At 42.9% G+C, this 23,223-nt stretch overlaps 1 protein-coding gene and 2 pseudogenes across 1 annotated transcript in view; 2 read left to right on the top strand and 1 right to left on the bottom strand.

Moving 5' to 3' along the window:
• Positions 1 to 2,952: 2,952 nt before the first annotated feature.
• Positions 2,953 to 23,223, top strand: part of LOC134910143 (solute carrier family 22 member 2-like) — a 176,230-nt gene continuing 155,959 nt past the window's right edge. The window contains exon 1 of the mRNA XM_063917833.1: positions 2,953 to 3,366. Coding sequence (XP_063773903.1) covers positions 2,953 to 3,366 — 414 coding nt within the window. The remainder of the gene's footprint in view (positions 3,367 to 23,223) is intronic.
• Positions 6,313 to 6,432, bottom strand: LOC134913775 (5S ribosomal RNA; annotated as a pseudogene).
• Positions 13,357 to 13,476, top strand: LOC134913776 (5S ribosomal RNA; annotated as a pseudogene).

Raw genomic sequence — 23,223 nt, forward strand, 5'->3', positions numbered from 1 at the left:
TCTATCTTAGTTGCCCTCCCTCCAGTGTGTACTCCGAAAGAGTGTTTAGTGCAGCCGCTCACCTTGTCAGCAATCGGCGTACGAGGTTACTTCCAGAAAATGTGGAGAAGATGATGTTCATCAAAATGAATTATAATCAATTCCTCCGTGGAGACATTCACCAGCAATTGCCTCCAGAAAGTACACAGGGATCTGAGATGGTGGATTCCAGTGGGGACGAATTAATAATCTGTGAGGAGGGGGATGTACACAGTGAAAGGGGTGAGGAATCGGAGGATGATGATGAGGTGGACATCTTGCCTCTGTAGAGCCAGTTTGTGCAAGGAGAGATTGATTGCTTCTTTTTTGGTGGGGGCCCAAACCAACCAGTCATTTCAGTCACAGTCGTGTGGCAGACCCTGACGCTGAAATGATGGGTTCGTTAAAGTGTGCATGTCCTGTTTATACAACATAAGGGTGGGTGGGAGGGCCCAAGGACAATTCCATCTTGCACCTCTTTTTTCTTAAATTTTTCTTTGCATCATGTGCTGTTTGGGGACAATTTATTTGAAGTGCCATCCTGCCTGACACTGCAGTGCCACTCCTAGATGGGCCAGGTGTTTGTGTCGGCCACTTGGGTCGCTTAGCTTAGTCACACAGCGACCTCATTGCGCCTCTTTTTTTCTTTGCATCATGTGCTGATTGGGGACTATTTTTTTGAAGTGCCATCCTGTCTGACACTGCAGTGCCACTCCTAGATGGGCCAGGTCTTTGTGTCGGCCACTTGTGTCGCTTAGCTTAGTCACACAGCGACCTTTGTGCGCCTCTTTTTTTCTTTGCATCATGTGCTGTTTGGGGACTATTTTTTTAAAGTGCCATCCTGTCTGACACTGCAGTGCCACTCCTAGATGGGCCAGGTGTTTGTTTCGGCCACTTGGGTCGCTTAGCTTAGTCACACAGCGACCTCATTGCGCCTCTTTTTTTCTTTGCATCATGTGCTGATTGGGGACTATTTTTTTGAAGTGCCATCCTGTCTGACACTGCAGTGCCACTCCTAGATGGGCCAGGTGTTTGTGTCGGCCACTTGTGTCGCTTAGCTTAGTCACACAGCGACCTTGGTGCGCCTCTTTTTTTCTTTGCATCATGTGCTGTTTGGGGACTATTTTTTTGAAGTGCCATCCTGTCTGACACTGCAGTGCCACTCCTAGATGGGCCAGGTGTTTGTGTCGGCCACTTGTGTCGCTTAGCTTAGTCACACAGCGACCTTGGTGCGCCTCTTTTTTTCTTTGCATCATGTGCTGTTTGGGGACTATTTGTTTGAAGTGCCATCCTGTCTGACACTGCAGTACCACTCCTAGATGGGCCAGGTGTTTGTGTCGGCCACTTGTGTCGCTTAGCTTAGTCACACAGCTACCTCATTCCGCCTCTTTTTTTCTTTGCATCATGTGCTGTTTGGGGACTATTTTTTTGAAGTGCCATCCTGTCTGACACTGCAGTGCCACTCCTAGATGGGCCAGGTGTTTGTGTCGGCCACTTGGGTCGCTTAGCTTAGTCACACAGCTACCTCATTGCACCTCTTTTTTTCTTTGCATCATGTGCTGTTTGGGGACTATTTTTTTGAAGTGCCATCCTGTCTGACACTGCAGTGCCACTCCTAGATGGGCCAGGTGTTTGTGTCGGCCACTTGTGTCGCTTAGCTTAGTCACACAGCGACCTTGGTGTGCCTCTTTTTTTCTTTGCATCATGTGCTGTTTGGGGACAATTTTTTTGAAGTGCCATCCTGCCTGACACTGCAGTGCCACTCCTAGATGGGCCAGGTGTTTGTGTCGGCCACTTGTGTCGCTTAGCTTAGCCATCCAGCGACCTCGGTGCAAATTTTAGGACTAAAAATAATATTGTGAGGTGTGAGGTGTTCAGAATAGACTGAAAATGAAAGGAAATTATGGTTATTGAGGTTAATAATACTATGGAATCAAAATGACCCCCAAATTCTATGAGTTAAGCTGTTTTTGAGTTTTTTTTGTAAAAAAACACCCGAATCCAAAACACACCCGAATCCGACAAAAAAATTTCAGGGAGGTTTTGCCAAAACGCGTCCGAATCCAAAACACGGCCGCGGAACGGAACCGAAACCAAAACCAAAACACAAAACCCGAAAAATTTCCGGTGCACATCACTATTTGTAATGCAAGCAGAACAAAGCAGTGCACGGTAGCTAGCAATGTGGAACAAACAGCAGGTATAAACCAAACTTCTCTAGTCACAGAGCAATTAGAAGTGCGCAGAGTTAAAAATGGCTGCTTGTTTATATATCCCCCGGATAGGCCAGCCCACTATTTAAATTTTTCTTAATCTGGCAGATAAACCTGGTGTGCTTTTGGGCAGCATGAGATGCGCTCGAATTCGATCATCAGATACCACCCGATTTCCGGTCGTAAGGGGCATGAGGTAAATCTCAGGATTGTATGCGCATCGAATGCACTAAAAATGCACTTTCGATGAGATTTGTCTCAAGATGAGCTTCAAGGTAAATCGGGCCCGATATCGCGTCGAAAGCAATCGCAAAAGTGTATGGGCACCATTAGGCATACCTTCCAACTGTCCTGAATACAGCACAAGGAGCACTGGGCACGCCCCCAAAATGACAAAAATGACAAAAACGAGGGTCCCGACTCCAAAAGTACAAAGTTGGGAGGTGTGATTTAGTGATTTGCAAAAAAACAATGCTCCTCTAATCTGGCCAAGGATTTTTATGTCTGGTTAAACTGGTTTAGTGTGTAATACAAAGTACAATGTGCATACAGGCTTGGCTCATCTTTGAATGCAGATCATTTGTCATTTGCTCTCAGAACTGTCTGAAAACATTTTGGTGGACTGTCATTTATTTGTTGAAAAGCAGTCATTTTACAGTAATCTGTGCAAAAGTCAGGGCTCACGACTAAACACAAACTTCTTGTGATATATTCAAGAAAAATGACATCATTTGACGACATTCTAGAAAACATTGGGCAGTTTGGTTTGTTTCAGAAACAGCTGTTTTTTATCATGTGCCTGATATCTGCTGTGTACAGTCCAATATACGTGGGCATTGTCTTTCTAGGCTTTGTGCCTGAATTCCGATGCAATAATTCTGTAGCTGAGGTTCTGAGGACTAACTGTGGATGGAGCATTGAGGATGAAATGAACTTCACTGTTCCAGGACTGGATAACTCCACAGATGTCTCATACATAAATCAGTGTTTTCAGTATGATACAGATCGGAATAGCACATCTCTCAATTGTACAGATCCATTAAGGAGCATTACATCTAATAATAATGACATACCGGTTACTAGATGTACAGATGGGTGGGTATATGCAACTACAGGATCATCCATAGTGACAGAGGTAAGGAACTTTGTCCAATGTACAGTAGGAGGAAATGCATGCAGATTTATTTTAACTGATCTAAGAAATATATACAGTATATATATATATATATATATATATATATACTTCTCCAAATAAAGGCACTCAGGAGACTTCATAAACAGATAAAGCAGCTTGTATTGGCAAAAAGTGGTCAAACGTTTTCGGGGTCACAACCCCTTCCTCAGGACAACACCAATCATGTTGGTGCTGTCCTGAGGAAGGGGCTGTGACCCCGAAAATGTTTGACCACTTTTTGCCAATACAAGCTGCTTTATCTGTTTATGAAGTCTCCTGAGTGCCTTTATTTGGAGAAGTATTCGTTATTGAGGAAGTGCACCTGGAGCCGCTGTATATTTATTAGAGTGCCGACTGCCTTGGACTCTGTGTATATATATATATATATATATATATATATATATAACAGTTATCAATTATATATTGCATTATTTAAAAAAAATGCTCAGTAGAAATTATGTAGATGTCTTTCTCAAAGCACTTGTTTTCCTGCGCAACTAAAGTATAACAAAAATGTATCACTCTTAAAAATGTAAAATAGCTGCAGTTAATTTTGAGCTCTGGTACCCTATTAGCAGCGGTGCGCTCCTTTCCCCATGACACCAGCAATTATCGGGGATTACGCTTCAGGTGCCTCAGGCATCATCTGTGATAACACATGGCTGCTGGTCCGTTTTCACCTGAAAAAAACAAACTGTCTCTAATTTGATGATGCGATAATGACCGTAGGTTAAAAATCTCAATATCAGCCCATTTACAGTATATTTGATATTGCAGCTCATTTCGGCCAGAAACGGATCACAAGTAATTGGATACCCCGGTAAATGTTTTGCATCTAGATTGGAACAGTTTGTGCCCTGATTCACCTACATCATATACCTAGTTTTACTTGTCTAAACCGTGCTTTTGTTAATGTTAGTTAAGTGCTATATATTTAGGGCTGATTATAGGTGCCTTTAATTTGTCATTTCTGGAGACAACCTCCATGTGCGACTTTAAAAGGGCATGTTAAGGTTTTATATAAGAATCCAACTGGAGAAAAGTGGCTATAGTTTTGTTTGAATGTAATTTTTAACATGTCAAATTTGATCAAATGGGAAAATCATCCATTTTACAGATCCCTAAAATAGTAGTGACCTGGAAAATCTCCCAAAAATACAAAGATGGTCTAATTAGCTGTGCATTTAAAACTAGCAATCTCTCTGTTTGATAGCTGGCAGGGCTATCAACCAGGGTGCTGTGGCCTGAAAGCAACAGCAGTGTCTAGCCTGGCGGACAGAGGCTCAGCCGGGGTGGTATTCAGTATGCAGGCTGTTGGGATCCCGACGCTCAGTATATCGGCGGCGGAATCCCCTCAGCCGCACTTGCACAGCTATTGATTGACTGCCAGTCAGGATTACTGCCCAGATATAAAAGTTCAGAAGAAGGAGTCATCTTTTCTTACAGAATGTCAGGTGTGATGACAGCACACATGTGTGATGTAATTACATCCAACATTTGTGAGGAGTGCAGAAAGGAGCCATGCTTTTGCGTACAGCATAGGTCTGCAAACTCAGTCCTCATTACCCCACACAGTGCATGTTTTGCAGGTAACCCAGCAGGTGCACAGGTGTATTAATTACTTACAGACACATTTTAAAAGGTCCGTAGGTGGAGTTAATTATTTCACTTGTGATTCTGTGAGGAGACCTGCAAAACATGCACCGTGTAGGGTAATGAGGACCGAGTTTGAAGACCTATGGCGTACAGTGAGCCGAGCCTGCGTTCCTCACACTGATGAAGATGAAGAGACTGTATCAGCTGCCCAGGTTTAGGCATCCAGTCAGTATGTCAAAGTCAACGAGTAGATGTGACCAGGTGATAAATGGATCCAAAGATATTATATATTATTTTTTGGAAGAACTGGTGGTGCTCCCTGAGAGTAATGAGTAAACTGCAGAAAAAAGACACCTCAAGAGCATGGCCCAAGACTCTCCTAAACAGGGGCACTCTTATCTACCTCTGGATTGTAATCCGGATACAGTGGACATCAAGGGTAATATAAAACGTAACTTTTAATTATTATCACAAAATAAAAGTGGAGTAGAATAATCTCCAAAAGATGTTAAAAGGCGAAATATGGACACACAACATATACAAACAAGAAACAAAACCTAGTTAAAATGTACACAGGTTCAGATTATTATGATTTTGCCACAGCCAGAGTTCCTGATAATGAGACAGCACATGTCAATTGTTTGTTGTCTGTGTGAAAAAGGTAGGCAAGGCTTTTAAGGTATTTTCTGGGTTCTACTGACCCGTATTTGCAAAGGCATTGAATACGGGATGAGAGACCTCTACTGGTACCAGCCAATGGAAAGAAGAGAAGATACAAGAGTATTTATGGCGTGTAACTTCGTTTCTGCTTTTGGCTGATGGCACTAGGCCAGCGCAGCATATGAGAGAACTACTAGCACCCCAGTAGCTGATACTGAACATTTGACAGAATATAAACGCTACAAAGAAAGCCAAAAAGAGGAATTTGGAAAAGACTCTTTTGTGGGAGCACTCTAATTCAGAGGTTATTGGTATAATTTATGAATTATTAATAAAGACAATATAATTAGCAAAAAATAGATTCAGGGAGTGACTGCATATGAAATTGAGGTAGCTTAGCGAAAATATTGATAAATTAAATTATTCGTGATCCCAAATATTCACGATTTACAAATTGCCAGGAGCAAATTTCTGTGATGCTTTTGTCATCATAATTCTGTATGATATGTCTTATGAAATGTATGACTGTCATTCATTCTGCGATTAATATCCATTACGGATTTTTGTAGATGCAGAGAATAAAATCATTGGTCATGCGAATCCCAATATTGGATGACATACGATTGAGTGCCGCTGTGTCCAAAAGCCAATTTATTGCAGTACCAGGGTGTTCAAAGGAGGTCTCCCTTCCTCGTACTGACCCGGCCTTTCACTGCTTAGCTTCCAAGTTCAGAAGAGATTGGGCATCTCCAGTGAAGTGTGACCGCAATTATTGGACTCCTCTCTTTGGTCACTCCAATTATATGCCAAGTGGCTACTATATGTAAGGAATGGAGAGCGTATGTGATTCGTAGCATTCAGCTGATGAATCAGCGTGTGACACAGCGATCACTGAAGTAAATTGTATGTGTATAATCACTTAAATATGTGGAAAGAATTCAAATGTACCACATATAGGAAAGTATGTGACACGGCGGTCACAGAGAGAAAAAAATGCGTACAATCACAAATATTCGTCAACTGACGAGTCAGTATGCGACACGGTGGTCACAGAAGAATGATCACAGCGGCCACAAAACCTTAACAATCACCAGCTGATTGATCAGCATATGATACAGTGGTCACACATAGATAATTAAATGATAGAAGAATATGTGACACAGCGGCCACAAAACCTTGACAGTCACTAGATAATTAAATGATAGAAAAATATGTGACACAGCGGCCACAAAACCTTAACAATCACCAGCTGATTGATCAGCATATGATACAGTGGTCACAAAGAGATAAATATAAATATAATCCCTTAATTATACCACATGTGACATGGCAGTCACAGAGAAAATATAAATAGATTATTAGGAAAAGTATATGTGGGAAAATTCATAAATGCCACATAACAACACTAATTGATAAATCTTATATCTGAGCTTAGAACAGATCACCAGTACGGCCGTACCAATTAACTAAAGTGCCTAATTAAATTTTTGCTGTAGAAGACAGCGTATAATTTAAGGCGAAATAGCAGACAAATGGACATATATCAAACGGATACCAGCAAATGGAGACTGAACCACTATAGACTGTCTCTGATGTTCAGAGTTCTATATGGAGGTGTTTGCAGAAAAGGATAAGAAACAAATGGTTGTTCAGTCAGTCAGTTATAGCCTTAAAAATTTAACTGTGAAGTAATTAAGTTACACACTGGTGTGGGGTGTATACGATACCAGTGCTGGTATATATGCTGTCTGTTCCGCTTTTGGCCGTGTAGAAGCTCCAAAGACTGCAGCGGCGTGTATCTGTAATAGCGGTGGGTTGAAGCCGTTGCCGTGAAGATACTCCGGAAGCTGCAGCGGCGTATGTCCGTGGTCTCGCTCTGGGAGAGCGATGGCTCGGGGCCGTTGCCTGGTGATGGTCTAAGCGCTCCGGCTAGCGCGATCACGTGTGCGCATCACGTGATCGCTATCCTGACGTACGTTTCGCAAAATAAGCTTGGTCACAGGACGTAGTATGATCACTGAGAGTTCCAGTTTATGTAGAGCGGGGCTCAAAGATGATTGGATGAATTGTTTGATGAACATGATAATCCACCAATCTTGTTAAATTACATTAGTCTCTCAGGTTTAACACAAATAATAGTTACCACTGCTTGTGTTTGCTTGTAGTTGATTACAATTAATTTGCCTAGGCATGTTTAGTAAAAAGAAGGACATATATTATTGTTGTGCAAGTGGTGAAATGTTGTTGATTAATTTGTGACAGTGACCTAATTAAGTGATTAATGGGTTAATTTAGAGAATAAGTGATGTGATTTAGAACTTAATAATTTTTGTATTAATTTAAATTAATATATGCTAATTAATGAGAAAGGAAGGACTGGGATATTAAGGAGAATGAGAATGGGAGTGAGGAAGGGAGGTGAATCGAGGGCATGGTTGGGGAAGGGATGGCACTGTTGTGGTGATAATAAAGAATTAATCTAAGAGGGCAGAAATGATAATTGTGAGAAGAGCCTATGATGAAAAAAATGTGCTGTGTGAAATTAGATAGAAGTGATGAGAGCGTGGGTGATAGACTGTTATTAGAGAAATGAGATGTAATAATAAAAAGGGAAGTGTTATGAGAATATATCTTATATTTTATGTGGATTAGCCGTGGCTGAAAGGAGAGACTAAAATTGGATACCAAGTGTTCTAATATGAGGAAATTAATTTAAGTATACCCCGTAGTTTATGTTTTCATTCATGCCTGCTGGGTATAAGGATCCCATCTTAAAGATCCATTCACTCTCTCTTTTCAGTAAATTCTCGGTTAGATTACCTCCTCGTATTCCGAGTTTGATTTTCTCCAAACCAAAGATTTTTAGCTCCTCCCATCTATTTTCATGATGGGTGTAAAAATGGCGAGCGACTGAAGTTAGTTGCTTCATCTTGGCCTTGTCCGTAATGGCATTACGTATAGATCCTACATGTTCTAGGACTCGCTGTTTAAGCGGACGAGTTGTCATGCCAATATATTTTTGGTTACAGCTGCATTTCAAGCAATAAATAACCCCTTCCGTTTGGCAGTTCATGTAGTCTTTTATTTGTATCATCTTTCCAAATTTATCTTCTATTTCCTTTGTTGGGTCAATATATTTGCAAGCTTTGCATTTTCCACAGGGATATGTTCCAGAGGCTATTGGTTTTTTAGTAGAGAATTTTTGAAAATGACTACTTACAAGTTTGTCTTTAAGGTTTTTGGATCTGCGCCAGCTCATAGCGACCTTAGGACCCAAATTTTTGGATAAGGTAAGGTCTGCGTGTAGAATATGCCAATGTTTCTGTATTGCTGTATTCACCTTCTTCCATTCTTGGCAAAAATTCCCAACAAAACGGATGGTATTATCAGTACTTGTACTTTTTGGGTCTCTCTTGAAAATTAAGTCCTCTCTTTTGATGGTTTTGACCGTTTTCATGGCTTTTTTTATTGAGGTTTTACTGTATCCCCTATCGCATAGTCTATTTGTCAGTTCTATGCTTTGTGTTGTGAATTCCTTATCATCTGAACAGTTCCTACGGAGTCGAAGAAATTCCCCTTTTGGGATATTTTCTATAGTCGGGGGAAAATGAGAACTGGTTTGATGTAATAAGGTATTTGTTGCTGTGCTCTTCCGATATAATTTTGTGGCGATCATTCCTTCAACGTTCTTGTAAATCATCAGGTCCAAAAATGGAAGCTCTGATTGACTTATACTGTATGTTAGATGGATATTCAGATCATTCTTATTGAGATGTTCTATGAATTGGTGCAACAGCTGTAGGTCACCTTCCCAGATCATAAAGATGTCATCTATGTATCTGTTCCACATGACGACATGAGACGTAAATATGTCATTGTGGTCTTTGAAGATGATTTCCTTTTCCCACCATCCAAGGAATATGTTGGCATATGTGGGCGCACAGGCCGCCCCCATAGCCGTGCCCCTTGTTTGGAGGTAGAATTTGTCATTAAATGTAAAAAAATTGTAATGTAACACAAAATGGAGTAACTTAATCAGAAAAAGATGAAAGTCCTTCTTTGGTTCATTATGTAGAAAGTATGTTACCGCTCTTATCCCATCTTTATGACCTATTGATGTATATAGTGCCTCAACATCCAGTGACACCAAATATTGATTTTCTTCTAGTCTCAGATCATGCAATTTTCTCAATATATCAGTTGTGTCCTGGACGTATGAGGGAAGATCAAGAAGTTCTTGATCTTCCCTCATACGTCCAGGACACAACTGATATATTGAGAAAATTGCATGATCTGAGACTAGAAGAATATCAATATTTGGTGTCACTGGATGTTGAGGCACTATATACATCAATAGGTCATAAAGATGGGATAAGAGCGGTAACATACTTTCTACATAATGAACCAAAGAAGGACTTTCATCTTTTTCTGATTAAGTTACTCCATTTTGTGTTACATTACAATTTTTTTACATTTAATGACAAATTCTACCTCCAAACAAGGGGCACGGCTATGGGGGCGGCCTGTGCGCCCACATATGCCAACATATTCCTTGGATGGTGGGAAAAGGAAATCATCTTCAAAGACCACAATGACATATTTACGTCTCATGTCGTCATGTGGAACAGATACATAGATGACATCTTTATGATCTGGGAAGGTGACCTACAGCTGTTGCACCAATTCATAGAACATCTCAATAAGAATGATCTGAATATCCATCTAACATACAGTATAAGTCAATCAGAGCTTCCATTTTTGGACCTGATGATTTACAAGAACGTTGAAGGAATGATCGCCACAAAATTATATCGGAAGAGCACAGCAACAAATACCTTATTACATCAAACCAGTTCTCATTTTCCCCCGACTATAGAAAATATCCCAAAAGGGGAATTTCTTCGACTCCGTAGGAACTGTTCAGATGATAAGGAATTCACAACACAAAGCATAGAACTGACAAATAGACTATGCGATAGGGGATACAGTAAAACCTCAATAAAAAAAGCCATGAAAATGGTCAAAACCATCAAAAGAGAGGACTTAATTTTCAAGAGAGACCCAAAAAGTACAAGTACTGATAATACCATCCGTTTTGTTGGGAATTTTTGCCAAGAATGGAAGAAGGTGAATACAGCAATACAGAAACATTGGCATATTCTACACGCAGACCTTACCTTATCCAAAAATTTGGGTCCTAAGGTCGCTATGAGCTGGCGCAGATCCAAAAACCTTAAAGACAAACTTGTAAGTAGTCATTTTCAAAAATTCTCTACTAAAAAACCAATAGCCCCTGGAACATATCCCTGTGGAAAATGCAAAGCTTGCAAATATATTGACCCAACAAAGGAAATAGAAGATAAATTTGGAAAGATGATACAAATAAAGACTACATGAACTGCCAAACGGAAGGGGTTATTTATTGCTTGAAATGCAGCTGTAACCAAAAATATATTGGCATGACAACTCGTCAGCTTAAACAGCGAGTCCTAGAACATGTAGGATCTATACGTAATGCCATTACGGACAAGGCCAAGATGAAGCAACTAACTTCAGTCGCTCGCCATTTTTACACCCATCATGAAAATAGATGGGAGGAGCTAAAAATCTTTGGTTTGGAGAAAATCAATCTCGGAATACGAGGAGGTAATCTAACCGAGAACTTACTGAAAAGAGAGAGTGAATGGATCTTTAAGATGGGATCCTTATACCCAGCAGGCATGAATGAAAACATAAACTACGGGGTATACTTAAATTAATTTCCTCATATTAGAACACTTGGTATTCAATTTTAGTCTCTCCTTTCAGCCACGGCTAATCCACATAAAATATAAAATATATTCTCATAACACTTCCCTTTTTATTATTACATCTCATTTCTCTAATAACAGTCTATCACCCACGCTCTCATCACTTCTATCTAATTTCACACAGCACATTTTTTTCATCATAGGCTCTTCTCACAATTATCATTTCTGCCCTCTTAGATTAATTCTTTATTATCACCACAACAGTGCCATCCCTTCCCCAACCATGACCTCGATTCACCTCCCTTCCTCACTCCCATTCTCATTCTCCTTAATATCCCAGTCCTTCCTTTCTCATTAATTAGCATATATTAATTTAAATTAATACAAAAATTATTAAGTTCTAAATCACATCACTTATTCTCTAAATTAACCCATTAATCACTTAATTAGGTCACTGTCACAAATTAATCAACAACATTTCACCACTTGCACAACAATAATATATGTCCTTCTTTTTACTAAACATGCCTTGGCAAATTAATTGTAATCAACTGCAAGCAAACACAAGCCGTGGTAACTATTATTTGTGTTAAACCTGAGAGACTAATGTAATTTAACAAGATTGGTGGATTATCATGTTCATCAAACAATTCATCCAATCATCTTTGAGCCCCGCTCTACATAAACTGGAACTCTCAGTGATCATACTACGTCCTGTGACCAAGCTTATTTTGCGAAACGTACGTCAGGATAGCGATCACGTGATGCGCACACGTGATCGCGCTAGCCGGAGCGCTTAGACCATCACCAGGCAACGGCCCCGAGCCATCGCTCTCCCAGAGCGAGACCACGGACATACGCCGCTGCAGCTTCCGGAGTATCTCCACGGCAACGGCTTCAACCCACCGCTATTACAGATACATGCCGCTGCAGTCTTCGGAGCTTCTACACGGCCAAAAGCAGAACAGACAGCATATATACCAGCACTGGTATCGTATACACCCCACACCAGTGTGTAACTTAAATACTTCACAGTTAAATTTTTAAGGCTATAACTGACTGACTGAACAACCATTTGTTTCTTATCCTTTTCTGCAAACACCTCCATATAGAACTCTGAACATCAGAGACAGTCTATAGTGGTTCAGTCTCCATTTGCTGGTATCCGTTTGATATATGTCCATTTGTCTGCTATTTCGCCTTAAATTATACGCTGTCTTCTACAGCAAAAATTTAATTAGGCACTTTAGTTAATTGGTACGGCCGTACTGGTGATCTGTTCTAAGCTCAGATATAAGATTTATCAATTAGTGATGTTATGTGGCATTTATGAATTTTCCCACATATACTTTTCCTAATAATCTATTTATATTTTCTCTGTGACTGCCATGTCACATGTGGTATAATTAAGGGATTATATTTATATTTATCTCTTTGTGACCACTGTATCATATGCTGATCAATCAGCTGGTGATTGTTAAGGTTTTGTGGCCGCTGTGTCACATATTTTTCTATCATTTAATTATCTAGTGACTGTCAAGGTTTTGTGGCCGCTGTGTCACATATTCTTCTATCATTTAATTATCTATGTGTGACCACTGTATCATATGCTGATCAATCAGCTGGTGATTGTTAAGGTTTTGTGGCCGCTGTGATCATTCTTCTGTGACCGCCGTGTCGCATACTGACTCGTCAGTTGACGAATATTTGTGATTGTACGCATTTTTTTCTCTCTGTGACCGCCGTGTCACATACTTTCCTATATGTGGTACATTTGAATTCTTTCCACATATTTAAGTGATTATACACATACAATTTACTTCAGTGATCGCTGTGTCACACGCTGATTCATCAGCTGAATGCTACGAATCACATACGCTCTCCATTCCTTACATATAGTAGCCACTTGGCATATAATTGGAGTGACCAAAGAGAGGAGTCCAATAATTGCGGTCACACTTCACTGGAGATGCCCAATCTCTTCTGAACTTGGAAGCTAAGCAGTGAAAGGCCGGGTCAGTACGAGGAAGGGAGACCTCCTTTGAACACCCTGGTACTGCAATAAATTGGCTTTTGGACACAGCGGCACTCAATCGTATGTCATCCAATATTGGGATTCGCATGACCAATGATTTTATTCTCTGCATCTACAAAAATCCGTAATGGATATTAATCGCAGAATGAATGACAGTCATACATTTCATAAGACATATCATACAGAATTATGATGACAAAAGCATCACAGAAATTTGCTCCTGGCAATTTGTAAATCGTGAATATTTGGGATCACGAATAATTAATTTATCAATATTTTCGCTAAGCTACCTCAATTTCATATGCAGTCACTCCCTGAATCTATTTTTTGCTAATTATATTGTCTTTATTAATAATTCATAAATTATACCAATAACCTCTGAATTAGAGTGCTCCCACAAAAGAGTCTTTTCCAAATTCCTCTTTTTGGCGTTCTTTGTACTTGATACTTTTGACTCTAGGGAGCACCACTGAAAGCAACATTATACGATATTGGGATAAATCCTTACAACATCTATGGTTGCCATATATAGAAGGAATTCTATTTAAATTCAGTTTTTCAGAGGCCACTAATTGTATCACAAAAATCCTTTTGGACTGGTGCGGTTTTCCCCCCCAGACCCCTCTTCCTAGAATATAAACGGTGTAGTGTGCATAAAGCAACACTGCTGCAGTGAGTAAGTATTCCATCATAGATAGCTGAAAACATTTCTTAGCCATATAGCATCTATTGAATTACACAATATACTGACTATAGAGAAGGGAGATACAATGTTGCTGTTACCAATTATTGAAACATAATAACATAGATTGTATCCTTACTCTCAAAGTCAGTCAATATAGATCATGCACTGTATAAGATTCATCCGTCAGCATTGGCACTGATCATTCCAGCAATGAAATACAGAGAATGGCAGATATACTGTGCACATAGGAGGTCATTCCGAGTTGTTCGCTCGTTGCCGATTTTCGCTATACTGCGATTAGTCGCTTACTGCGCATGCGCAAGGTTCGCAGAGCGCATGCGCTTAGTTATGTTACACAAAAGTTAGGTATTTTACTCACGGCATAACAAAGCTTTTTCATCGCTGTGCTGATCGTAGTGTGATTGACAGGAAGTGGGTGTTTCTGGGCGGAAACTGGCCGTTTTATGGGAGTGTGCGGAAAAACGCAGGCGTTCGAGTTGCAAAACGCAGGAGTGGCTGGAGAAACGGGGGAGTGGTTGGGCAAACGCTGGGTGTGTTTGTGACGTCAAACCAGGAACGAAAAGGACTGAGCTGGTCGCAATGGCTGAGTAAGTCTGGAGCTACTCAGAAACTGCTAAGAAATTTCTATTCGCAATTCTGCTAATCTTTCGGTCGCACTTCTGCTAAGCTAAGATACACTCCCAGAGGGCGGCGTCCTAGCGTGTGCAATGCTGCTAAAAGCAGCTAGCGAGCGAACAACTCGGAATCACCCCCATAGACTCATATAGTAAGGCTGACACAGTGTATGTCTATCAGCCTATAATTAACACAAATGCGCCATGCCCTGCTTATAGCATAATTCCATGTATAAGGTGGCCCATAATATCAAATTCCATCGGGATACAGTCATTAGGTCGACACACTTTGGTCAACAGTCACTAGGCCGACCACTATTGGTCGACATGCATTAGGTCAACAGGGTTTCTGGGTCGACATGGTCCCTAGGTCGACATGTTCTAGGTCAACATGACAAAAGGTTGACATGAGTTTTTCACAATTTTTTCATTTTTTTTTACTTTTTCATACTTTACGATTCACGTGGACTACAATTGGGAATGGTAACTTGTGCCAAGCGCAGGATGTAAGGGGACACGGTGCACTAATTGGGGTTCCTGGTCACGCTATGAAGAAAACGACACCCAAAAAATTTAAAAATCTCATGTCGACCTTTAGTCATGTTGACCTAGACCATGTCGACCTAGAAACACAGTCAACCTAATGCATGTCAACCAATAGTGGTTGGCCTAATGGCTGTCAACCTAAGTGTGGTCGACCCAATGACCCATACCCATTCCATTAGCTATATTCATGTTCAACATGGGTAAAATCTTGCCTATACCTGTATTACTACACATTCACATGCATGAATAAACTAATAATACGGACAACAAGAAGGGAACTCATTCAGATAGTATCAATATTGCATATACAGGACCTGTGTAACGGACGACTCGTTGTGCGCAGTCAGCGGGTAATGCCTGGAAAGCTCTATGACATACGTTTTGCCACAGGGCGGCTTGCTCATAAGGTCAACGGCTCACAAAGGGGAACAGCTCACAGGTCTAGGTTTCGGGGTTCGTGACCCCTTCCTCAGGACATAATGTCCTGAGGAAGAGTTCATGAACCCCAAAATGTAGACCTAAATTAAAGCACGTTTTGTTGGTTTTATGCTGCTTCAAGTCTCTTGAGTGCCGCCTCTCTCCCAGTCTATATACAGTATATATATATATATATATATATATATATATATATATATAAAATTGGGATGTGGTTATGTGACTATCGGTTGGGAGACCGCCGGTCACTTTACTGACGCTGGAATTCTGCCCAGGTGAAATCCCGACAGTCGGTATGCCAACTGACAGGGACTATTCCCACTCACTGGTGTCCACGACACCCATACAGTGGGAGTAGGACCTGTTGCGCTAGCCCCTACCCCCCCCCCTCCACTGGCAACCTAAACTCCGGGATCCTGGCGTCGGTATGGTGACTGGTGGTATTTTTAATATATATATATATATATATATATATATATATAATGTCTTCCACCCTTGATTTAGACACTTTATCGCTGACATAGATATTGACAATGTTCTGTCAGTTTTAGGTGACACAGGACACAGGTGTGACAACAAATCATGGCGTAAAAACTCAATTTGCTTTAATGGGCATATTTATCAAAATCAATTTTACTAAAATGGGTGTTTTCAGGGCCGTTTCTAGCCAATTTGGCTCCCAGTGCGAGATTTCAAAATGCGCCCCCCCCCCCATTGCTATAAAAAAAAATGCGCTCCCCCATAGCTATAAAAAGAAAAAGCATGCGCGCGCTCCCAACAAGGGGCGTGGCCTGATTAAAAGTGGGAGTGGTCTCATTAAAGTGGGCGTGGCCTCGTCTGATATCATCACGGCCACCACAGGGAAAAAAATAAAAATAAAAAGTCCCCATTTTACACATTACAGCAGGCACATGTCCCCATTTTACACAGTATGGCCGGCAAGTGTCCCCATTTTACATAGTGCGGCAGGCAAGTGTCCCCATTTTACACAGTGCGGAAGGCAAGAGTTCGCATTTTACACAGTGCGGCAGGCAAGTGTCCCCATTTTACACAGTGCGGCAGGCAAGTGTCCCCATTTTACACAGTGCGGAAGGCAAGAGTTCGCATTTTACACAGTGCGGCAGGCAAGTGTCCCCATTTTACACAGTACGGCAGGTGTCCCCATTTTACACAGAACGGCAGGTGTCCCCATTTTACACAGTACGGCAGGTGTCCCCATTTTACACAGTACGGCGGGCAAGTGTCCCCATTTTATACAGTGCGGCAGGCAAGTGTCCCCATTTTACACTGTGCGGCAGGCAAGTGTCCCCATTTTACACAGTGTGGCAGGCAGGTGTCCCCATTTTACACAGTATGGCAGGCAGGTGTCCCCATTGTAAACAGCGTGGCAGGCAGGTGTCCCCATTTTAAACAGCGTGGCAGGCAAGTGTCCCAATTTTAAACAGCGCGGCAGGCAGGTGTCCTCATTTTAAACAGCGTGGCAGGCAGGTGACCCCATTTTAAACAGTGCGGCAGGCAGGTGACCCCATTTTAAACAGCGCGGCAGGCAGGTGTCCCCATTTTAAACAGCGCGGCAGGCAGGTGTCCACATTTTAAACAGCGTGGCAGGTGTCATGACTGAGGTTTTTGTGAACCCGGTGTAGTGAAGTCTGTGCGGGCGACTGGAGGATTATGTGAATACTACCACTGACCTGGTTTGGAAATGCCGTGGACTCTGGGTTTCCTCCGGAGACTGGGAAGAGGAACCGCAGCAGAGATGGCCGAATCTAGGTTCTCCTCATGCAGGATTAGGTCGGCAGACAGGAGGCATGCTGAAGGTCTCCTGAAAGACAGAACTGGAAAGGCACTGATGAATCAGTGAAGAATACCAGGTATAATTGTGCTAAAGGGCACGGGGTGCTTGGAGACACTGAGGTGCTTGCGGACACTGAGGTGCTTGCGGACACTGAGGTGCTTGCGGACACTGAGGTGCTTGGAGACACTGAGGTGCTTGGAGACACTGAGGTGCGTGGAGACACTGAGGTGCTTGGAGGCACTGAGGTGCGTGGAGGCACTGAGGTGCGTGGAGGCACTGAGGTGCGTAGAGACACTGGGGTGCGTAGGGGTGCTGAGGCACGGAGGTGCTGGAAGCACGGAGATGCTGAGGCACGGAGGTGCTGTGGCACGGAGGTGCTGGAAGCACGGAGGTGCTGGAAGCACGGAGGTACTGAGGCACTGAGGCACGGAGATGCTGAGGCACTGAGGTGCTGAGGCACGGAGATGCTGAGTCACGGAGATACTGAGGTGCTGGAAGCACGGAGGTACTGAGGCACGGAGGTACTGAGGCACGGAGGTACTGAGGTGCTGAGGCACGGAGGTGCTGTGGCACGGAGGTGCTGTGGCACGGAGGTGCTGGAAGCATGGAGGTACTGAGGCACGGAGATGCTGAGGCACTGAGGTGCTGAGGCACGGAGATGCTGAGGCACGGAGATACTGAGGTGCTGGAAGCACGGAGGTACTGAGGCACGGAGATGCTGAGGCACTGAGGTGCTGAGGCACGGAGATACTGAGGTGCTGGAAGCACGGAGGTGCTGAGGCACGGAGATGCTGAGGCACGGAGATGCTGGAAGCACGGAGATGCTGAGGCACGAGGTACTGAGCCCTGGAGATCCCAACTACAACAGTAGTAAAACTGAAACACGACAGCTGTGGTTTTCAGTGGAGAACACGGAATTCAGTACTGTGCCTTTAAGACGAAACATTGCAGCTGTACCTTTACATTGAGACTCAGGGAAATGGTGAAATCAAATGGCAACACACAAATAAACCAAACGGTAACAAGGGAACAGAGTTTCCACAGGAACTTAGGTACAAAGGTTACCTTTAGGGAGCTCAGCTTAAGACCCACACAAGGCTGTATGTGACACAAGGAACTGGCCCAGATTCCAACTCAGCCTCCTGATTTATACTTCCTGGTCCTTGATGATTGGTGGGCAGGATTAGGTGATGTCACTGTCATGTGACTACTCTAGCCAAGGCTGTGATGTAGAATGAGGCCTAGCAGGCCAAGAGAACACTGAAGCCTGGACTTCTGCAAAACACAGGATGCTTGCTTTTAGATTACTGAATTCAGCCTCACACAGGAGATCACCACAGGTGGAGCTAATTAACTATTACCTCTCAGGCAGAGAACTCAGGAAAACTGACAAGCTGTTTAACTCCGTGAGTGAAAAGACACAGGATCCAGGACAGATGGCAGGGGTAAGTCACCAAATATAAAACCTACAGTCAGGATTGTGACAGCAGGCAGGTGTCCACATTTTAAACAGCGCGGCAGGCAGGTGTCCCCATTTCACACAGCGCGGCAGGCAGGTGTCCCCATTTTACACAGTGCGGCAGGCAGGTGTCCCCATTTTAAACACTGCGGCAGGCAGGTGTCCCCATTTTAAACAGTGCGGCAGGCAGGTGTCCCCATTTTACACAGTACGGTAGGCAGGTGTCCCCCTTTTTACACAGTGCGGCAGCCAGGTGTCAAGTGGGGGGGGGGGGGAGGATGGGAGAGGGAGGGGGGAGAGAGAGAGAGAGACTACTTACATAGAGGATCTTCCCGCTCTTCGGGTCGGGACGCCTCACCTCCCTTGCGCCGGCCGTGTCCTCCTTCCAGGCTTGTCTGCTCCTCCTCCCTCTTGAGTACTCCTGCTCGGGGGGCAGGGTTTCGCGGAATGACGCGATTGCATCGTGACGTCACGACGCAAACGCGTCATTCCGCGAAACTCCACCCCCCGAGCAGGCCTGCTCTGGAAGTGGAAGGAGGGGAGATAAGGACACACTAAGTGCCGCAGCGGGCGCCCCGTACGGTTACACGGCTCGCCCGCCGCTAGAAACGGCACTGGGTGTTTTCACAATCTTTACATTATTTTCTTATCACCCGAATGTATTAAAGGGCTTTTGGAACATTTTCCTGAAAAACTACTCCAAGCCCATTAATTTGTCTATTTTAAGCAAACAGATTGCATTTCCCATTTATGGCTTCAAGCAGGGTCCACCCCAGCCCTTCCACCCCCACTGTTTCTCTGACTCCTGCTCTGCTAGACCGTAGTGTAAATAGACCAAGCTGATCACTGTAAAAAAAAAAAAGTTAAAGAACACATACATACCTGCACCCAGGTGATCTCTTTTCCGGTCAGCTGGTCGCTGGGCTCCTGTTCTGTGACCCCGGTCACTGTGCTGTAAACTGGCATTTCACTTTACAGCATATGAGATCCCGGTTTACAGCACTGCTGACCAGGGTTACAGAGCAGGAGGCCGGCGACCAGTAGACCGTAGGAGAGACTCACCGATCACCATGCTGTTAAGTATGGGGGTTATTCAGGTTTGTTAGCAAACCAAAAAAAGCACACTAAGCTGGGGCTTAGTGCTAGCACATGCATGGTGCAATCTTTGTGAAAAACACCCTGAAACTTGCAGAAAGCTGACTCGCAAGACCAGTGTTTTCTCGCAAGCTCTGTCCCTGCATGCAATAATTGATATATTCCTGCAATGTATTCAATTATCGCATTGCAGATTGGAACAAATTTATCACATCACATCAACTTCCGAAATGCCTAATTCAAATATGCATACAACACCTATGTTCATGGAACTGAGCTATTATCGGCACACTGCGCATATACCAAGGTACTTTTCCGATGCTGCTTGCATTGAGAATTTCAGTGCAGAGTGATTGACAGGAAGTAACTGTATGGAGGAGGCAACAAGGAGTGGCGGAAAAACGCAGGCGTATCACAGCCATTTTTGGCAAATATATCTGCCTTCAGCTGCGATCATGTTTGCAGAGAAACATGGCACCAGCGTCGCTACTGCCGCTTCCAGTCTGCATGACCATAGACTAACACGGGGAGTTGATGTTCCTCATTACTGCGTTGATGCTGCGTATGTGTCCTCAGTCGCTGAGGACTTTTTACGATGACTCCGGTGGGTGTCACTATTTTTCTCTGGACGGCTTCTTCAGCTAAGGAATTGCAGCTGTATAGGCATGTCCATACAAATTCGAATTAGGCCTCAAATTAAGCCCCATATACAGGTGAAACACAGAAAAATAGAATATCGTGCAAAAGTTCATTTATTTCAGTAATTTTACTTAAAAGGTGAAACTAATATATTATACTGTATAGACACATTACATGCAAAGTGAGATATTTCAAGCCTTTATTTGTTATAATTTTGATGATTGTGGCTTGTAGCTTAAGAAAACCCCAAATCCAAAATCTCAGAAAATTAGAATAGTACATAAAATCAATAAAAAAAGGATTTTAAATACAGACATGTTTGCCCTCTGAAAAGTATAATCATGCATATGTACTCAGTACTTGGTTTGGGCCCCTTTTGCATGAATTACTGCCTCAATGTGGCGTGGCATGGATTCTATCAGCCTGTGGCACTCCTGAGGTGTTATGGAAGACCAGGGTGCTTCAGCTCTTCTACATTGTTCTGTCTCATGTCTCTCTTCTTTCTCTTGGCAATGCCCCATAGATTCTCTATGGGGTCACGCAAGTTTGCTGGCCAATCCAGCACAGTAATCCCACGGTCATTGAACCAGGTTTTGGTACTTTTGGCGGTGTGGGCAGGTGCCACTTCCTGCTGGATAATGAAGCCCGCATCTTCATAAAGGTTGTCTGCTGAAGGAAGCATGAAGTGCTGTAAAATGTCCTGGTAGACGGCTGTGTTGACTCTGGACTTAATAAAGCACAGTGGACCAACACCAGCAGATGACATGGTTCCCCAAATCAACACAGACTGTGGAAACTTCACACTGGACTTCAAGAATCTTGGATTGTGTGTCTCTCCATTCTTCCTCCATACTCTGGAACCTTGGTTTCCAAATGAGTTGCAAAATTTGCTCTCATCAGAAAAGAGGACTTTGGACCACTGAGCAACAGACCAGTTCTTTTTTTCTTTAACTCAGGTAAGATGCTTCTGATGTTTGTTGTTCAGGACAAGAGGAATACGACATTTGAAGCCCATGTCCAGAATCAGTCTCTGTGTGGTGGCTCTTGATGCACTAACTCCAGCCTCAGTCCACTCCTTGTGAAGCTCCCTCACACTTTTGTACTCTCTAAAGCCCTGGAGTCTTCTGCCTTTTAGGCATTAATGTCACATTCATGGTTTTACTTGAGATGCATCAGAAATGTTCCATGTGTGAGGAATAGCTTCATGATGAGCCTGATGCCATTTTGGGTGGGCATGTACTTGATGTAAGCATATTGAGCTGTCATTAGAAGCATACTTCTAGTTATACAGTACTTGCCTGTGTTGGAAAAATCATTTCAGGTAGATTGTGAAAGCAAAGTTTTGGGATCTACTTACTAAGCTTACATTTACAAGCTGCTGCTACCAAAATCTTTAAGCCTGAAATTTTTTATATAAAAAGCAGTGCCCTTTTACATTTCAGGCTAAAATGACTTTGGAAAGTGTTGCGTTTGCAAGTCTCTACTTAGAAAATGACCCGTCAATGACCCGCTCAGCCTGAGAGTTGTGTCATAAGACTGACATACTTTACATACATCTATCGGCAAATGAGCCCCTAAGCAGTTACATAGTCTGGCAGAAATGTTATAGGAGGCTGTACTTTGAACTAAGTATTTCAGTTTTGCCAGTCATGCACATTTGTTACAGTAAAAGAAAAAAATACAATAGTCCCACAAAGAGAATGGAAAGACGGACAATAAGTCTGCTCTTTAGTCCATGAACCCTTTAACCTAGAGGTTTTATCATATGTCGTACTCTACTATTTTCTTGCATCTTAAATGACCCCCTCTGCATTATACATTGCCCTGTAATGCAGCACACACCCCCTGTAATGGATCACACATACTCTGGAATGCATCATACATGTCCTGTAATAGATTACACATTTCCAGTAAATCAGCATACTTCTTTGAACACAAATCACCAGCAATACATTACACACATACTAGGATGCACAGCTACTCATGTAACCATCAGTGTGCTGGAGAGTGGCAGCCATTTTCACATTCTCCTTTAGACTACTCCCCAGTGTTCCCTTCATGGTGGACGGAGAGGAAGAATATCATTACTTTATTGTGACACCCAGCCTGACCTCAATGAAGCTGCCAGACATTTTAAGGAGTCAGGAAGATCAAGTCTTTCAAGGAGTCTCCCTGACATCCAGAGAGAATTGGTTAGAATGTGTTACCAACCAACCATTCCGAATTCAGTGGGACATTCCTGGTTTCCACCACTGCCCCCCCCCCATTTCACCTGCAGCTCACAGTGTCCGGTGAGTGGGGGAGGTTGGAGGACCTGTCAGCGCTGCGGGCAGCAGTGAATGGATGATGTGTGAATCATCCACACAGTGTAGGAAGAGGCAGGGGGCTGCCCAGTAGCTCCCACAGTGCTGGACAAGCCCCCTGCATGATCACAAACATGGGTGTGACACATGGTCATGCCCTCCAAAATGTCAAACACTAGGGGCGT

The sequence above is a fragment of the Pseudophryne corroboree genome, chromosome 4, assembly GCF_028390025.1.
Source record: "Pseudophryne corroboree isolate aPseCor3 chromosome 4, aPseCor3.hap2, whole genome shotgun sequence".
Classification (NCBI taxonomy): Eukaryota; Metazoa; Chordata; class Amphibia; order Anura; family Myobatrachidae; genus Pseudophryne; species Pseudophryne corroboree.